The sequence below is a fragment of the Dromaius novaehollandiae genome, chromosome 1 (genome assembly GCF_036370855.1).
Source record: "Dromaius novaehollandiae isolate bDroNov1 chromosome 1, bDroNov1.hap1, whole genome shotgun sequence".
In the NCBI taxonomy this organism is placed as follows: Eukaryota; Metazoa; Chordata; class Aves; order Casuariiformes; family Dromaiidae; genus Dromaius; species Dromaius novaehollandiae.
In genome coordinates this window covers 141,296,770-141,313,886 of record NC_088098.1, presented here as the reverse complement: position 1 = coordinate 141,313,886, position 17,117 = coordinate 141,296,770, and the positions used below count along the sequence as shown (strand labels likewise).

Genomic DNA, 17,117 nt, shown 5'->3' with positions numbered 1-17,117 from the left:
AAAATAGCAGAGAAAAATCTGACCCTCTGTGAAATTGCCAAACATACTCCCCACCTCCAAGGTTAGCCTGAATAGCAGGTATGACAGGACAGAAAACATTAAAAAGAAGAAGCAGAAGAAAAAAGCACAATGGGCAGAGGAAGAGAATAGTAACATGCTTGCAATACGAAGAAGAAGGAAGTGGGGTTCGGGAAAGAAGTACTTCACATATGGGCGCCAGCAGCCACTTGACAAATCGCCAGAAATGATATATACTCTGCTGAACAGTTTTTCTTCTGTAGCAGTAACATCTCATTGATATTTTGTTTCTTTCAAGAATTAATCTGAATGAATAACTTCATAATGACCAATTAGGAAATGCTTAAAACATCAGCAGGCTCCAGATACAGATTTAAGAGCAATCACTTACGAAGAATGAAATCAAAAAGTGAGAAATTTTCCAAAGACAAGAATTCATAGAACATGTTTATTTCTAGCTTCAGTCCATAGCCAACCTTTCAGACATTGTTTCTCACTACAATTAATAAAATAAATGAGAGAGAAGAAAACATGCCTGGTACACTTTTGCTATTACTTGTGTCATCATCTCCAAATATTCCCACATACATTGACACTGTTAGAATAATAGTTGTTTTCCTGTGACTTCAGGTGTGAACATACAAAACTGAAGTTTTGGCTCTGAAAACTTGCTCTCATCCCACACACTGAGTTCAGGGATCTTTTTTCTTTCTTCATCATCATTAGTCCCCAATAGACAAGTTTCTACAATGACTTACAATGCAAGAAGTCTGACATATTTTGCTTATTGCATATTAGCACAGCATTCACAGCTGTCTCAGCTGTTTTGACAATCTCTATAAACAGCAATCTCATCTGCAAAGTATTTTTTTTCCAAGTGGAGTCACATGCCCAACTTGGAGGAACTGGAATTATTACTGCTAATAACGTGTGTAGATTAGTAAATACGTGTATCAGCTAACCCATCCATCTGGAAACATGATCTATCTGTAGATGTGCCCTTGCACAGATTTCTGCTCCATTCTCCAGAATCTAGTCAGTCAATTGAAAGCTGAAGTTCTATTATTTTTGAAGGCAGCCTTTAAAATGTAAACGCATGCACTCCTGTCTTGTTAGATTTCTAGCTGGACAGCAATACGAGGAGTGTAAACCTCCTCCTTTAACATCAATCCATCACTCATTTAAAAGCCACCTTAAACGTTTATATGAATAAGCAAGTCCATTTTCCTTCCCCAAAATGCTAACCTGTTCTATCTTTGAAATGTGATTCTAAATACAGGTTAACTTTTTATTCCAGATACAGATTTCCTGATTCTGAAAACATCTGAAGTAAGGCCATATTAAACTAATGGAAATAAAGAGCTGTTAACATAAAGTAGTGGCCTAAGTCCCTTTTTTAATAAAATGCATTCATTCAAAGGAATTTAATGCAAATAATGTGCAGCATTTAGCAGAAGTAGCATATCATGTGTGGGCAGAAATATATATATAAAAAAAGTCTAAATATTACACAGGTAAGACTTTCACTATCTCCTATGTCCTTGCTATGATATGGTTAGTTTTCCCCCAAACTGTGCTCTCTTCAAATAGCTTATTTCCTTCAGTCCCACAGCATCAGAGCTTCGGTTCATTTGTCACAGGCTATGTTTACTCTAAGTTTTTATTGGAGGTAGCCAGCTATGGAAAAGCATTGCTGTGGAAAGGTTATTTCTTCAGGGTTTTCTCTTACATTCCCCTGGCACATATCATGATTTCAGTGTGTGAATACTTGTGTGCGTTTGCATTCTCTGTCTGTTTGGCTTCTCTAGCTACAAGGGAGCTAGAATGCAGCTGTTCCCAATACCGCCAGAGAGCAAAGATTTGCATTTTCCAGAAAATCTCCCTTAATAAAAATATTTAATTTTTAAAATGATTATTTGCATGTGAAAAAACAGCAAGGTAGGACAGAAAAAATAAATATACAATGGGTAAATCAGCTGTGTGGGGAAGAAACAAGAAACTGCATATGAAAGAACAGCATGACTTAAGATGCTCAAGACAGAAGCAGTTGAAAAATGTTTTCATTCAATTTTTATTTCTTTGTAAAAGCTACAGAACAGCAAAATTCATACTTGTTTGAATCAATTGCCACCACACTAGCTCTAGAAACTTTGCATCATATCCAATTACTAATACAACCATTTTACTAATTCTGCATACAGTCCTTCAGTAGGAAGATGGTATCTTTCTTGTACTGTATTTGGAGAAAAAGCCAATAGAAGTGGGGAACTGATTTAAAGGAGGCCTGCAAGAAGCCTCCACTGAACTGCGCTTCATTGTTATATCTGCCACAGCTACATAGACTTCAATCAAACGAAGACTTTGTTTACATTGAGAACAGCCAACTGAAAACTCCACAGCCATGAAGATAGGCAGTGAAAATTCCTGTGAACTCATTAACTTCCACCTTACTTGTAATTACTGTGTAAGGGATTCAGGCCCACCCCTCACAGAGCAACACACCTAGTAGGCTTGTTTGGACCACTCTCCATTCCTCCTAATGAAAGCTAGCCCACATGCAGCATTTATTTTTTTTCCTTCTTGCAATCAAGCAGCCATCAATTAAAAACAAAAAAAGAAAAAAAAATCAAAAGGAATAAGGTTCTCTCTTCTTGTATCAGGAGGACACATTCCTCATGCAATATAAATACAACAGCAGCACATCGTCATTTCTTCAGGTAATCATATATAAATATATCAGGAAAAGCAGGAGAAAATAACCAACACTGCTATACTTCATTTCCAACTGCACTCTTTTTGAATAATGAAAAAGGTAAATAAAGTTTCTTTCCTCCATCTCTTTCCATGTTAGGTTTTAAAACAGAGACTGAAGCTTTGTGTATTCTACATGGAATGGTTACACACTGCTGGCTAATGAAAAGAAAATTAAGTGGAAAAAATTAAATCGTAAGCTGAATTTAGTTAAGCAAGCTGAAAAAAAGGATTAACTTTAAACATCAGCATCTTTAAAACACAATTAATCACAAATGCCAATGAAATTAACAACTTTGAAAAGAAAAAAAAGGGAGGCCAAAAAAGGGAGGCCAAAAAATGACAAAACCAAGAGAAAACAGTTATTTCTCTTGAAACCACAGAGGCATTTTAAAGGAAGAGATCAGCACTTTTCTGAAAGTTTCAGGAAAAAATAAATACATAAAATTTGTTGTTTTTTTTTTTTTTTTTAAGAAAAGTATTTTTCCTCCATTATTCTACTAGTGTTCTCTTCATTCTCCTTGGATTCAGCTGAAACCAAGGTGACTGTAATAAATTGAATCAGCTGATAAACTAAGGATAAAATTTGTACTGAACAAGAGACCCTTCTGCTAACTCTGTCTTTTTCCTTTTCATTGACCAATACAAACATATACAGCAAAAGTTCAGGAAACCAAACGACTGCTATGCTAAAACAGCTGTCTAAGGATAGTCCCTTTCTAATAATTTATGTGCTATTATGACACTGTTTTCCACAGGATTTTAAGTTATCACATTTTATAATCTAACGGCATTATTCATTATGAAGTCAAACTTAATAAAACACTCCAAACTCCTAAAAGCTTATTCAATTTGATGGAAAATAATGGGAATTTTGATGGAAAATAATGGGAATTTTGATTTTAACTTTATACTTCAGAATGCTGAACAACATATGTATTTTTGCTACATTTTATTTGCTATATTTTCCAATTTTCTTATCTTCCTTTTTCCGGTGTTTGTCCATCACTGAACAGAATACAGTATTCTTAACTTGTATCACTTCTGGAATTTCAGATTCAGATCTATTTCTTGGGAAATGCCTTCAGACTAATACAGAGATAATATTAAAACTCTTCTGTTTTTTCTAATACAAGTCACCAGCCAAACTTTTGTCTTGTAACATTTTATTTGATTTGATTTTTCTCTTTCTTTAATTGAGGCTTCTATGAACGTGTCATAGTAGACTATAACAAAGTTTTTCACGACAGACAAGAAAAGGAGCTCCGTTATAAACTGGGAAAACATATGAGACGAAGAAATGGATTTTTATGCCACTTTGGCATTGAAACCATAATTTCAGTTTTCTGTTCATCACTTAATTGAATAATTTCTGGTTTTCACATTTCTGCTTGCAGTTTATTCACTGAATAGGCATACCTATGTAGGCAGGGCAGGCAATCACACACTAGCTTGCCCAGGGCCTTAACCTGAAAATTCACTTTTAGATGGGCTTATTAGCATGGACAAAATCCTACAGACTTATGATTTAAGAAATATAGCTGGCTTGCATACTGCCAGCATGGAGTGCAGTCACAGTATCATGTAAATGCTCTGGCCAAGACAGACAATCCCACAGTCTTTTCTAAAAGTCTGTTTCATTCCTAAAAATATTAGCCTAAACCATGTAAGAAAAAAACCTTAGAAATGAATGGAATTGCCCAATGCCTTCTCTTAAGCAAAAGCATAAGCTGTGGGACCACAAGAAGTACAAGACCATCAAAGGAGGACCACAAGAAGCTAGCATCATAATACAACTGAAAAGCTAGCCTTTATTCAAGTTTATTCGAGTTACTTCAAAATCACATTACAGGAACTCTTTTCTGGATTGGAAGGCCTCAATTTAACAAACAGCGGCATTTCGGGTGGCAAATCTTTTCATGAATATCACAACATACCATACCTCTCATTTATCTCTTTATTCCTTCCTTGAGTGCCATTTATGTGTCACCTATGCCACCTTACATCTAAATACTAATTAACAGCATTTTAAGCATTATGCAATCCCGGGAAGAGAAATGGGAAATTAGTGACCAGTAGAGAGGAGTGTGTGCATATACATGTGTGAGCATATACATATATATGTGTTCTTTTTTTTTGGGGGGGGGGGGAGGGAAAAATTATTATTACTTTTTTTTAAACTTGTTATTTCAAAGCTAACACATTTTGCTAGAACAGAAGGTCATTTAGTGGATGTCTCGCCCCCTTTCCTACCTTCAGACAAAACCTGAACAGCCCACAGTTCTGGGCCAGGCATCCCTTTATGGTTTCTAACTGTTTCATCTAAGACATGCCATCTAATTTGAGAAAGGTTTTGGCAAGCTGGAACATGGAACCATCATATATATTAATTCACATCTTATATTCCTCCCAATGTGTTTGGTCACTCTTCAAAAAAATAGTGTTAGACAGACTTCTAACAGTCAGAGAAATGGTATAACATAGGATTCCTTTAGCTCAGGATAGTAAATACTGGGGTGGAGGGGGAGGGAAGAACCATAAATACAATATATTCTTTATACTAATTAAATGTAAACATCAAGTAGTCAATGAAATCAGGTTATATACTGGGGAGTTTTCATAGATTCTGACAGCGTATTTTCAGATTCAGATGAAAGTTAAAGCTAAAGGATTACAAAAAGCTAGAGGTTAAATGTATGAAAAATGATAAAAGCTTCAGATTTACTTAAAATGAGTACTTTTTGTCTTCCTCTTATTTCCTTTCATAAGGCAAATACATGTGAACTCCTAAAAAACACAAAAGGCCAATGGATATTTTAAAGCTGGTCTGAAGCAGAGCTTCTAAGCCCAAAAGCATCTCCAATGTTTTTAGTCAGTTCAGTTGGTTTAATGAAAGATTACTTCTTCTTTCAAACCTTCTCTTTCATATGCTCCAGATTATGACAAAGATAGTAACATTATTACTATCTACAACTGCTGATTAGCCTTTGACATAGGTTTGAGGACTACAAAAATATTTTAGAAAAACTGAATGACTTATGACATTTTACTCATGAAATTGTCTTCTTTCTTTCACTCCAAAGCAACTATTGATTATTTGATTATTTATCTAGTTAGTTTCCTGGGCTATTCATATTTTCTGTTTGTATTTCATAATCACTGCATATACCTGTCTCCAGTTAATTGTAATTGCCTTCTCCTTACTTCAATAAGCTATACAAGCCACTCTCATTCAGCCATTTAAGTATGAGTATTATCAATAACATCCATTTTACGGTCAACTGTAATCATAAGCCAAAGGAACTATCTTTTCTCCACATATTTTGATAAGAAATGTGCTGCTTTTTACGTTCAAATTGCTTGATAAAGAACAATACAAATTTTGGGGGATGGGATACTGAAACAGAAAAACATCTCTCACAGTTCTTTTTAATGGAGGAAAAATTCTTTGTCTCATTGACAATCAAATACTTTCCTGTCTAAATATTGTTTTATCTACACATGCTTAGGTTTTCTTACCTTTTTTTTTTCTTTTTAAAATCCAAACTACTTACACTCTCTCAAAAATCTTCATTTTCTTTTTCTTTTTTGTGTCATGCTTGACCAGTTAATTTACTGTCTCTTTTACCCTGTTTCCATTTTCCTTCATTGGCATATGCATCTGTTTTGTTTCTCTTTTCTCTGTTATACTTTTGGAGTTTGTCTACACAGTGCAGCCTGTGCTAATACAACTATGCTTGCAAAGTCTTGTAGCTGAGATGCAGCATATACTGCAGAAGAAACAGCACAGCTACAGACTTTTCTAGAGAACACTGTCTCAGTCAACAGACTTCTGCCTTGTGCACTTAAATCTTTATTGGAAGAACTATGCTGGCCACTATGTTGTTTCTTCACAGGGCTTGCCAGCAAGTTATGAACCCATGTACTCCTCACACTCCTTTCGCAGACTTTCAGCATTCCCTCTAAGAACTTCATACACATCTATCACAGTGCTGCTCTTCTGTCACCACTTCTCTCTATCCATACAGTTAGCTTTCTATGCATGCTAACAGCATGAGAGCAGAGGACACCTGACCCCTGGGGCACCAAAACTATGGCTCTTTAGAGACCCGTATTCAGTACCGCTTCATTTTACTATAACAACATGTTACTCAAAACAAGCAGTCTGTGAGCCTTCTGTGTGTATCTGAAAGAAAAAGTTTACTGCTGAGAAAAAGACTAAAGGAAACCAAAATACTCTGTGCATTGTTTAAATTAACTACTTAGATAATATGTATGTATTATGCATATCTTCTATGATTTATGTCCAGCTGTGAACAAATGGAAATCGCAGGGATAAATATAACCTCTGTATGAAGAGATTGCTCCTCTCTTTCAAAATCATTTATAGTCCCCACATTGAATCTGATGTCAGACCAAACTTAAAACTCTTCAAGATTTCATCACTCTTTTTAATCAAAGAAAAGATAACATTAGCATTCAGAGCTTTGTCAGCTTGATTGAATTTCTAGCTGATTCGATTACAATCCATTATGACCATAAAAGCAATTCTACACTAAAAACATCGTCAATCTTTGAACACAGAAAAGTATCCAACAAAGAAAAACAAAATCTCACAACACAAAGAGAAACTGTCTGTTCACCTAAGTCACAAACTGATTTAAAAAAAAAAACTTTTGATGTAGCCTGGCATGCTACAACAGTTACAAGCCCAGCAGCACAGAGCTATTCATTATCTGCACACACTCTCAAACCTCAAGTGAGGTCAGCATTGCTGCTGTGATGGTGATAGAGTGACAGAGGTGGGGCCATCTACCACTTGGTGCAATTGCTAGGAGTCTTGTGAGACCTTTCATAACCCAGGCATGATTACAGGAGCCGTTGACAGCTGTGTAACTCAACAAGCAAATTTTTTTCTGGCTGTGTGTATATCCTCGATTTATGTTAAGCACAACCACACCTATACATGTATAGGCAAATGTACATACGTAATTTTCTTATGTTCCACCCTTATTCTTCCCCTCCTTTACAGTCCTCATTTGTCTAAAAATCCACTTCATTGCAATGTAACACCCTGTTTGAAAAAACAGAAAGTCTGCTACATTATCCTTGCAGATGATGTGTGTACTCTGAGAGCAATATTTAGATAAGCAACACAAGTGGCAGCCCTGTCACCTTGTCAGCATTGTCTTGGATAATTCCTTACTATATTGTATCAATCCTAGCTTGCCCTATGATTCATTCAGAAACAAAATCAAATCTAACAGTGAAAAACTCTCAAGTACTTGCTGAAAATTCCAAATAAGAAATAGATATATAATCTTCATAGATGAAACCTGTATTTTGACCACAGCTTGATGTATTGAAATGTAATGCCAGTCACCTAAGCCATACTGAAATCTTCAAACTTGTGTCTTCTACCACTAACATCTCAGAAGGCTGTTTCATGTGAGATGATACAGTTCCAATACAGACTCTCAGATGAAGAATTGCTTTGGCAACTGTATGTTCATGCAACTTCCATCCCATCCTTAACCAGTACTGACCTAACAGTCAATGACTTGATTTGGAAATTAAAGCAGTTACCATTGCTGTAACTGGCATGAACATGTAACAGTTCATTCTCTGTCCTCCCTACAAAGAAACAAGTGCTGCTCTGCTTCAGTAACCTTTTAAACTTCATTGGCTGTCATTCAGCACTGCTCTACACCAATCCAACTTTGAATCTTATTTTTTGGAAAACTGTAGAAATTGCTTGAATGCAGAACCTCACCTGCCTATTATCTGCCAAAAGACAGCCAGTGAGAGGCTCAGCATGTGAGAGTCTCAGCATGTAAGAGTCATCCTATGTCATTAATAGAGACAATTAACTTTCACTTTCCTGAATTTACCCGTAACAAGTCTGAATTTACCCATAACAAGCCCAAAATGTCACCATTGTTTTTTCACATCCTTGGCAGCCCCATGTCTTACACAACACCTGCATGAAGTCCACTCTTAATTAAAGAACAGCAAGAGGCCATAGAATAAGTCTACAAAGATTACATTAATTAACATCTGCAGAAGATACAAGAGGCAGGGGAAAGTTACCAGATAAAAAAAATCTAGTTATCAGATTTAAGCTTAGGTCAATCATTAAAGAAACTAAATAATAAATAACTAGTGCCATTTCAGATTGCCAGCTGATATCAAGCTGGTTTTCTCAAAACACATGGCAATTCATCCTGTATCTTGTATTTTGCTATCAAGTAAAGGACATATCCCATTACTTCAGTGACCAGGGCTGCCTTTGCTCCCCACAATGGCCAACAAGTATAAAGAGTTTAAATTCAAATAAACTCTGCATTAGAATATAGCCCAAAGAAAATTATTGTACATATTTAGTTAAATTGAAAGGATAATCAGTTAACAATTCTGGCTATGATAAAAGCGTTTATATGCTTGTCCCAACAAAAAGTTTGCTTGCTTCATCTACAGTAGCCCAGCTTAAGCGAGCCTGGAATTCACTTTTTGAAAGCAGTAAAAGTGCAAAACTTAATGTTTTTTTTGGCTATCCTGTTCTATCACCTCTGAATTTCTGTTCGAGCCAGCTCAGCCACATTATCACAGCCTTCAGCAGACACAGGGTATCTGCTTAATGGCAACTATTACCTGTGCTGTTCCATTACTGTGACTTTTCTCTGTGCCTCGTAATGCTTCCCCAGTCTGTCCATCTGGCATCTGCTAAGCCCAGACTAAGGTGTTTTGTTCATCTTACAAAAGAAATATTTGCAAAGTTAGTCCCAGAAGTCTGACATGAAAAATGAAAACCATTTCCCCTCATCTTTCTTGTTTTCCTACAGAGTTTAACTAGGCTTACAGCTTTATGCAGACCTGTTACTAGGAAAGATACAATTTGAAAAATCTAGCATATAAAAGACAGGAGATATCTAGATAGGTTCACTGCACAAGATTCTCGAGTTATTAAGCTGCCTACAGAAATTATACCTTTTCTTTTTGTTTCTTTTTATTTGTTCCTAACATATCATATATTTTTAGCTTTCATCCTCTTAATGGATTATGAAACTAGATATAAACATGCATCTAAAAAAATTAAAATGTTATCATTAATGCATTGTAGAGATTACCAGGACAAACATCTTCAGAGGGTAGTTAAGCTCACCTGTTTTAGGATAACCTGAACAACCCTCCCTCTCTATTGACAAACACTTAGCTCACATGCCATGTCTAACTTTCAGTGTTCAATTTAAGTGAGATAAATCCCACCCGAAAAAACACATTTGCCTGTACATGTAGAGGTGTGCTTGTGCTTAACAAAGCCAGACTACACACACAGCCAGAGAAAACTAACCTGCTAAGTTACACAGCTGCCAGCAACCATTTTAAAACATGTCTGGACTATGAAACTAAGGGAATTCCTGCATATTTATCCAGTATTTGTTCTTTTTTCTTTAAAAGATGTATAGAAAGCAGCTGATCTCCACGTGTACAAGAATTTTTCTGTATATATGTTAGCTCTTTAGCTATATATTTCTATATATTTAGCTATATATTTCTATATGTTAGCTCTGTATACATTAGCTCTTTAACAGGTAAACAACAGACAGATTTCAGTAAGACTTGCTAAACCAAATGATGAAACTGAATCTGTAAGAGAAGCTTATGTGAAAGGTAGCTTAAAAACTTCTACCTTGGTCAGTATTTAAGTAATTCCATAAGCAGTTTACAGATACTAAAGAGAAGCATACCTGGCATCAGTTCAGCAGTATGGAATATTCTCTCCTGCTTCATCTTACTTTCACGTAATAACTCTTCTTTGGTTATTGGAAGATCTAGAATATCTAGCATAATCTGTGCCCCTTCTAGGGCTTTTTTACCCATGACCAAGGATTTCACATCCCAGGTATAGGCCTTTCCAAAACGCCCGCAGATTTCTTGGAACACCACTGTGTAGAGACGTTCAGTATCTGTCAAAAAATAACAATAAAAAAAGATCAGAAATGTGCAGCCAGCTGAACAGCCAGTCTTACAAGACATCGCATAAATGGCCACAGGATTATCTGCAAGGAGCTGAAGGTTATGTCAAAACTCAAAAGACAAAACTGCCTCACCACATTTGCAGAGGGGAAGCCAGGCTTCCTCAGATTACCTCGGGGGTACCTCATTTTTCAAGCTGCCATTTCTGCATTAAGAGAAGGCTACTGAGGGTCACAGCAAAGAACTACCTGGACATGTTCTCTTACCATCTCTGTTTTGCATTGGCAGTTTACCATACAGGTAAGCAAGCAATGTCTTAATTAGAATACTCTATTTATTCTTCGACTGAGAAAGAAAAGCAGGGAAGGAAATCTGGTACTCAGGAGATGTAATTGCATATTCCATGTAAACTGCAAAAAAAAAAAGTTAAATATTTAAGAACATTTTTGAACAGAAGCTTCGCAGTGCCTTCAAAAGCTACTACAGTCATTATTACAGTGCTGCTGGCGCCTTGCATTTACATGTGATTATTCAAGCAGAACGCACCCACTTGTATTTCTAGGGGGAGTTCTGGCAAGAGTAAACTTCAGACTGGATTGTGCCAGTGAAACTCTCAGTTTCTGTGTGAAAGGTGGTTCTGGTTTTTAAAATCGTCTAATTTTAAAAGAATACAAGCTAACAATCTTTCCTGTCTTCCCACCAGACAAATCTTTAAATAAGAAGGGCAATAACATTTGATTTGATACCAAAAGGGAGGGCAGGGGAGAAGTCCCTTCGTCTTCGACCTTTTAGTCTGGCTTCATTTTAGCAGAGATCCTGAACAGTAGCTTTCTGTACCACTCTATTTTTTTTTTTTTTTTTTTTAAGTAGACTCTCCTTTAAAACACTAACTACTGCTGTTAACCATCCTAAAGGATGCATTTCTTGGCCTTCTGTATCTTTAAAGGTAAAAGTAATACTATCACTTTAGCAATAAAAAGCAAAAACAAGGAAACAAGGTAGTCACTCTTAGTGGGATTTGTTCAGAGACACTAGGGACTCTACTTATCAGCACATTCCTTTGCCTTGGAAAAACTATTTTATTAGAGGGAAAATAAAAATTGAAATTATTCAAGAGCATACTGTCTCATTTTCTGAATTGGTAAGAACTATGCAACAGAGAGTTTAAACTGTAACCTCTAACATGGACACTATAAAGACAAAAGACTGAAGAAAGAGTAGAGCCCATGATTACAATGTACCTGAAGATCTTCCCTGTGCTCTGACAAACATTCACTGCTTAACCACAGTAATCTGCTTGTCCTCAGAGCAGCAGATGGTTCTGATTTGAAATCAAATGAGAAACATATGGGCCTGTTTCCCATCATCTCACCTAGCATCACGTGAACACACAACAGTACAGAAGACACACTCTGCTGCCTGCCAGAACACTCCTGTCCACGTTCCACTTCAGTAACTAGAAGGGAAGTTGAGCCAAAGGATCTGCTAAAGATCCAACTTGTCTGCACCGTTTAACAGGCCAGCAAATGGACCACAACAATCTCTCAGCTTAAAAATGAAAGCAAGAAAATAATAGCAGCTGTACTACTGTTTGCAGATGCTTCTCAAACAGATATATTAAGAAAAAAAGTTAGGAGTAATCCTGGGGACCAGTAAAGCACAGGAAATATATCACAGTACTGTTCTGAATCAGCAGAAACACAAGAGACTTGGCTTTGAGAAATGCCAAGCTGCCAAGAAGAAGGGAAGAAAAAAAGAAAAAGAAAAAAAAAAGCCTATTCACTTGACACTGCCAGGTGGTACTCTCAGCAAGCTGAGGAGGTGAGTTGACAGTACACTACTTAAAATTTCAGTTGTCTCCTTCCTAGTTTCTGAGGCACTGATTTTTCTTTTAGATCTCACATTCACCAGGTGAAGGACACAAACCTCTTTCCTAAAGTTGAAAATTGAAATTGAAAATTAATCCTCATCCTATTCAGTAATGAATACCCAACTAAGCAGAAATAAAACAAAACAAGGAATCAAAAAGCATAATTATAGAACATGAAGATTCTACAGAGTTCTAAAATAATTATGTGCTAATCTATTCAAAAGTCACTGATTCAACGATGTAGCTAAAAAGACACAATTAAATAGCCTCCTGCATTTTAATCACATACCAGACTTGTGTACTGACTTTTTTCTTCTTAAAGAAATTCTTAATAATGTCCAAATTGCTAACATAAAAATAATCTGCTCTGCAGTGTTGCAGTTTGCAAATTAAACAGCACTCATGAACAACTCTGAGCAAAATCTACTAAAATAATTAATTTTATCACATTCATATTATGTCTGAACTTAGATCTCACAGTGCTGAGCAAGAAAAATAAAAGTAAATCACTGCATAAATCTAATTTAAATGTGAGCTACCCTACTGATACTACTTGTGCTTCAAGTGAGGTAAATGCTTAAAAAAACAAGATCTCAAAATCCCTTCTTTCCTTCCCTTTACTCATTAATTATCTGCTAAAAGAACTTGCTAACAAAAAACAAGATTTTGTTTGAAAGAGATCACTTCTTCCACTCTGCCTGAAGTTGTAACATTTGGACTCTGGACACTAACTCAGTCACAATGACAATTACCATCACCCCGAGTTTCATGACCTTCTGCAAAATTTTAGGTATTTAATTCTTGAGAAACAAAGATTTTCATTCCCATGATTTGATGATAAAAGATTCGTCGAGCCTTACTGCTCCATTATTAAGAACTGTAGTTTGGAAAAATTCTTCATAGTTATGGACACTTGCTCAAGTAGGTATGTCCCACTACAGTACATCAATAAAAGCAGAAATCAGGGGAAAGTGGGGGAAATCTCCCCCCCCCCATAATTTCCAGTCACAATCTGAGGAGACCAGTACTGAAAAAGCCATGCTTCCTGCATACATGCATAATGGATAAGGACCTATATTCATTTTGGCTGAAGACTAAGTAATATCTATACATCCTCCTTATAGCAGTAACTAACTACTAAGTAGCAATACAACTTCAAGATTTCTTATTCCTATTGAAATGGGGTAACACAAAAAAAGTGCTGAATAAATGAGAGCTGGGCTAGCTTTTTTCCTCCTTGATAACATGAAATAATCCATAGAACAACTGACTAAAGAGTGTTAAGTATAACAAGCAATATTATTTTCAAAGTAATGTAAATCTGCAATACAAAGAAAAACTAAACCTAACACTCAGAGAAAAATATTTTATTACATTTATGTTTGATAACCAAAAGGAATTAGAGGCTCAATTCAAATGCCTAAACATGGGCACCTGATATCTTAGACACCCTAATATGTCCAAGAAATCTACACATAGCTGACATTCAAAAAAGGAACTGTGTGAGGCCTACACCTTACTGCAAAAGCAGCTGGAGGCTTGGCTGGATGCCCTACAGCATCTCAGATGGTAATAAACACATACATCTAAGCAAATGAATCAGGCTCCAGCTCCCATTAGAAACGCATGTGAAAACACAAAGATGCATGTGGCAGTGGCCTGTTCTAACAGTGGGAAGGAAAAGCAGCAGACTTCGTCCCTGCTACTTGCAGTAAATATTCTCTTGTGCCTTTCAAAATACCCTCCATATTTGCAGCTCTCACTCCTTGACATATCTTTTACATGCACATCATTAGCATGACGTACTGCCCATCCACTCACTGCATTTCACTGGGAATGAGTGATACTTACTCCCTTGCTACATATCATCTCAAGAGTCATTTTTATAGCAATTCTCCTTCTATGAAAAAAGCACAGGCAGCTCCACTGGTGCTGTTTACAGTGTATAAAAGCCAGTCACAATAAATACAAACAAAGTGACAATAATGAAAGAGGCGCTGGATTGCTCAACTCGTGATCCAGCACAAAAATATGCTGAAGCATGTTCAGAAAAGCCTAAAGGTAACTTGGCATCAGACTATATTGTAAAACTTAGTGTTTATGATATGCTCAGCATATCATGCACATGGCTCAGCATGCCATGATGCTCAAATCACGGCAGAGTCAGAATCAGAAGTGCAAACCTATCTATGTTAGGACTACAGCAATCAAAGTGGTACCTAAATCTCAGCTTTATCAACCACTCTCACATCAAGAAGTTGGATTAAGACAAAAAATTTATGACCTCACGAATGAATCAGGAACTTGTTTTTTTAGTTATTTATATGCTTTTTGAATTCATTATAATTCTAAAATAATTTCCAGCTTCTCAAGGACATAAATCTAGTAGGGATGAAAGCTCATCAAAGCTATTGGTTCTGATTTCTTCTTTGCTTGAATCATCTATCCCATCTTTACTCCAAGCTTCCCTGAAGAAACATATCTGTGATTTATTCCTCTGCTAAAAAAATCTAAACAGAATTTCAATCATATGCATTCAACATTTTCTAAAAAGTCAAAATCAGATCCTGGATGCCTAAACTCAACAAGATTTTTATTTTCGTGGGGGACAAAGAGAAGTTATATTCAAACAATAGGCTTCTTGTGTCTATAGCTCTGAAGCAGATTTCTGTCCATAAGTGGAAGGGAACTGTCTTTGGTATTCAGTTTAGAAAATTCAAATACAACCAGTCACTCTTAACATGATTTTGGCCCAAGAATGAGAAAATCTCATTAGATTTTGTCACTATCAATACTGAATCAAACACAGACTACTACGACTTTTGTTTTACTCTCAGTCTCTGACAATGTTCCTTTAATCCTCTTGGGATATGCAATAGTGTAAGAAGGCATACAAATTACTGAAATGCTCATCTGGGGCACCAAGATATAAATATGATTATAAACCAGAATATAAAAGTGGACAATTTTGCTTTGCTTTTTGCTGTTCAATTGGTGACATTAAGCACTCCCCACAGGCTGTAGGGGGTCTTCATTTGTTTCATCACACAAACAAAGAGTTGAAAGGTCCCTATAACTGAGGATATGAGCAAACAGTAGTACCCTCACCACATTTTCAAACAGTATGGAGGCTATCACAGAGTTTAGGAAATGCCACTGCCAAGACGAAACCAACCAATAACTAGCCACAAAACTCACAAGAGCCTGCTGGTGCTCGTGGTATGCAGAGAGAAGAAAAAAAAAAAAAAAAGAAAGAAAGAAAGAAAAAAAGAAAAAAAGGCTGGGAATGCAATGGCCTTTGGATACTAAAGTCCGAAAGGAACAAAGAGCATCTTCCTGACCCAGAAAATGATTCAAGATATTACTATCCAGAAAAAGTATATCAATTACAGCTCCAGCTCAAACAATTAAGTAAAAAAGGGAATTATGTATTATGGCAGACTAAAAAAATCCAAAAGAGTTGTAAAAACCAGTCACTGAAGGAGTAATAGTCTATTCCATTGAATAAAGCATGGTGCATAATTCATTCTCCACTCTTTTTCTATCTTTACAATTTCCTTCAGTGAGAATTTGGCATGCTTATCCTATAAAACAGTAAAGTCCAGATTAAAAGCTTTCTGGCATTTGAATATTATCCTTCTTTAACTGCACTCCCCTTCCAATTACAAAATATATAGACAATACATATCATTGATAATACAACCATTCCATAACATTAGGGCCAGATGTGAATATTCATATACTTATACCAGATATAAACAAATAGCTTCTTCCTTTGACTTCTCTCCATATTGCTGTAAAACAGACAGGCTTTAGGGAATCAGACTAACAGCATGGGTAACTTCCAGGGGCTTAAGCATAGCTTCATGAACTCCTATTGGGTTCTAACATGCAAGACAGCATCAAGCAACATTGCAAACTTTTATGAGCACCCTTCTTGTGGTATTTGCTTTTAGAACAATTGAGTAACTAAAAGTTCCAGCTGGTGTAATCAAGCTACTGCAAGAGAACTCAGCATTCCTCACATGCAAAAGAACAAACAAACAAAAAACCTATCCCAATCCGACTGACAAAACACAACGGTTTTGACCCTCAGAGTCAAAAACTGCTGAAAACAGAAAAAAGTCATAGAACCTAAGTTGTTAGGTTTTTTTTTTTTGTTGCTTTTAGACTTGGCAGATTAGCTATACTGCAACATCTTGCCCTTCTTTTTAATGCCACAGGGAGGCGAAAGAAAGCTCTCAAGAATAAGCCATGCCAACACTGTTCTGATGCAGAGTTGTAAATAAATATCCTGCCACGAACACAGAACTGCACATGCAAAAGTAAGAGAAAGTCTACATTTCAATTCTGGGGCACCACGGAACCCGACTTTGAAAAAAGCAGACAATATATATGATTTTAAACATTATGAAACTATCCTGATTAAACATCAATTATGTGCACGCCCTCATTAGTTTAAAAATAATGAATGCTAGTAACTGCATCACAGTAACAGACT

The 17,117-nt window shown here is 36.3% G+C and overlaps 1 protein-coding gene across 2 annotated transcripts in view; it reads right to left on the bottom strand.

The window, feature by feature from the left end:
• The window catches only part of PUDP (pseudouridine 5'-phosphatase), a 76,587-nt gene that overhangs the window by 38,575 nt on the left and 20,895 nt on the right, over positions 1-17,117 (bottom strand). For both annotated transcript variants that reach the window (XM_026110838.2, XM_026110839.2), the window contains exon 2: positions 10,518-10,736. In XM_026110838.2, coding sequence (XP_025966623.1) covers positions 10,518-10,736 — 219 coding nt within the window. The remainder of the gene's footprint in view (positions 1-10,517; positions 10,737-17,117) is intronic.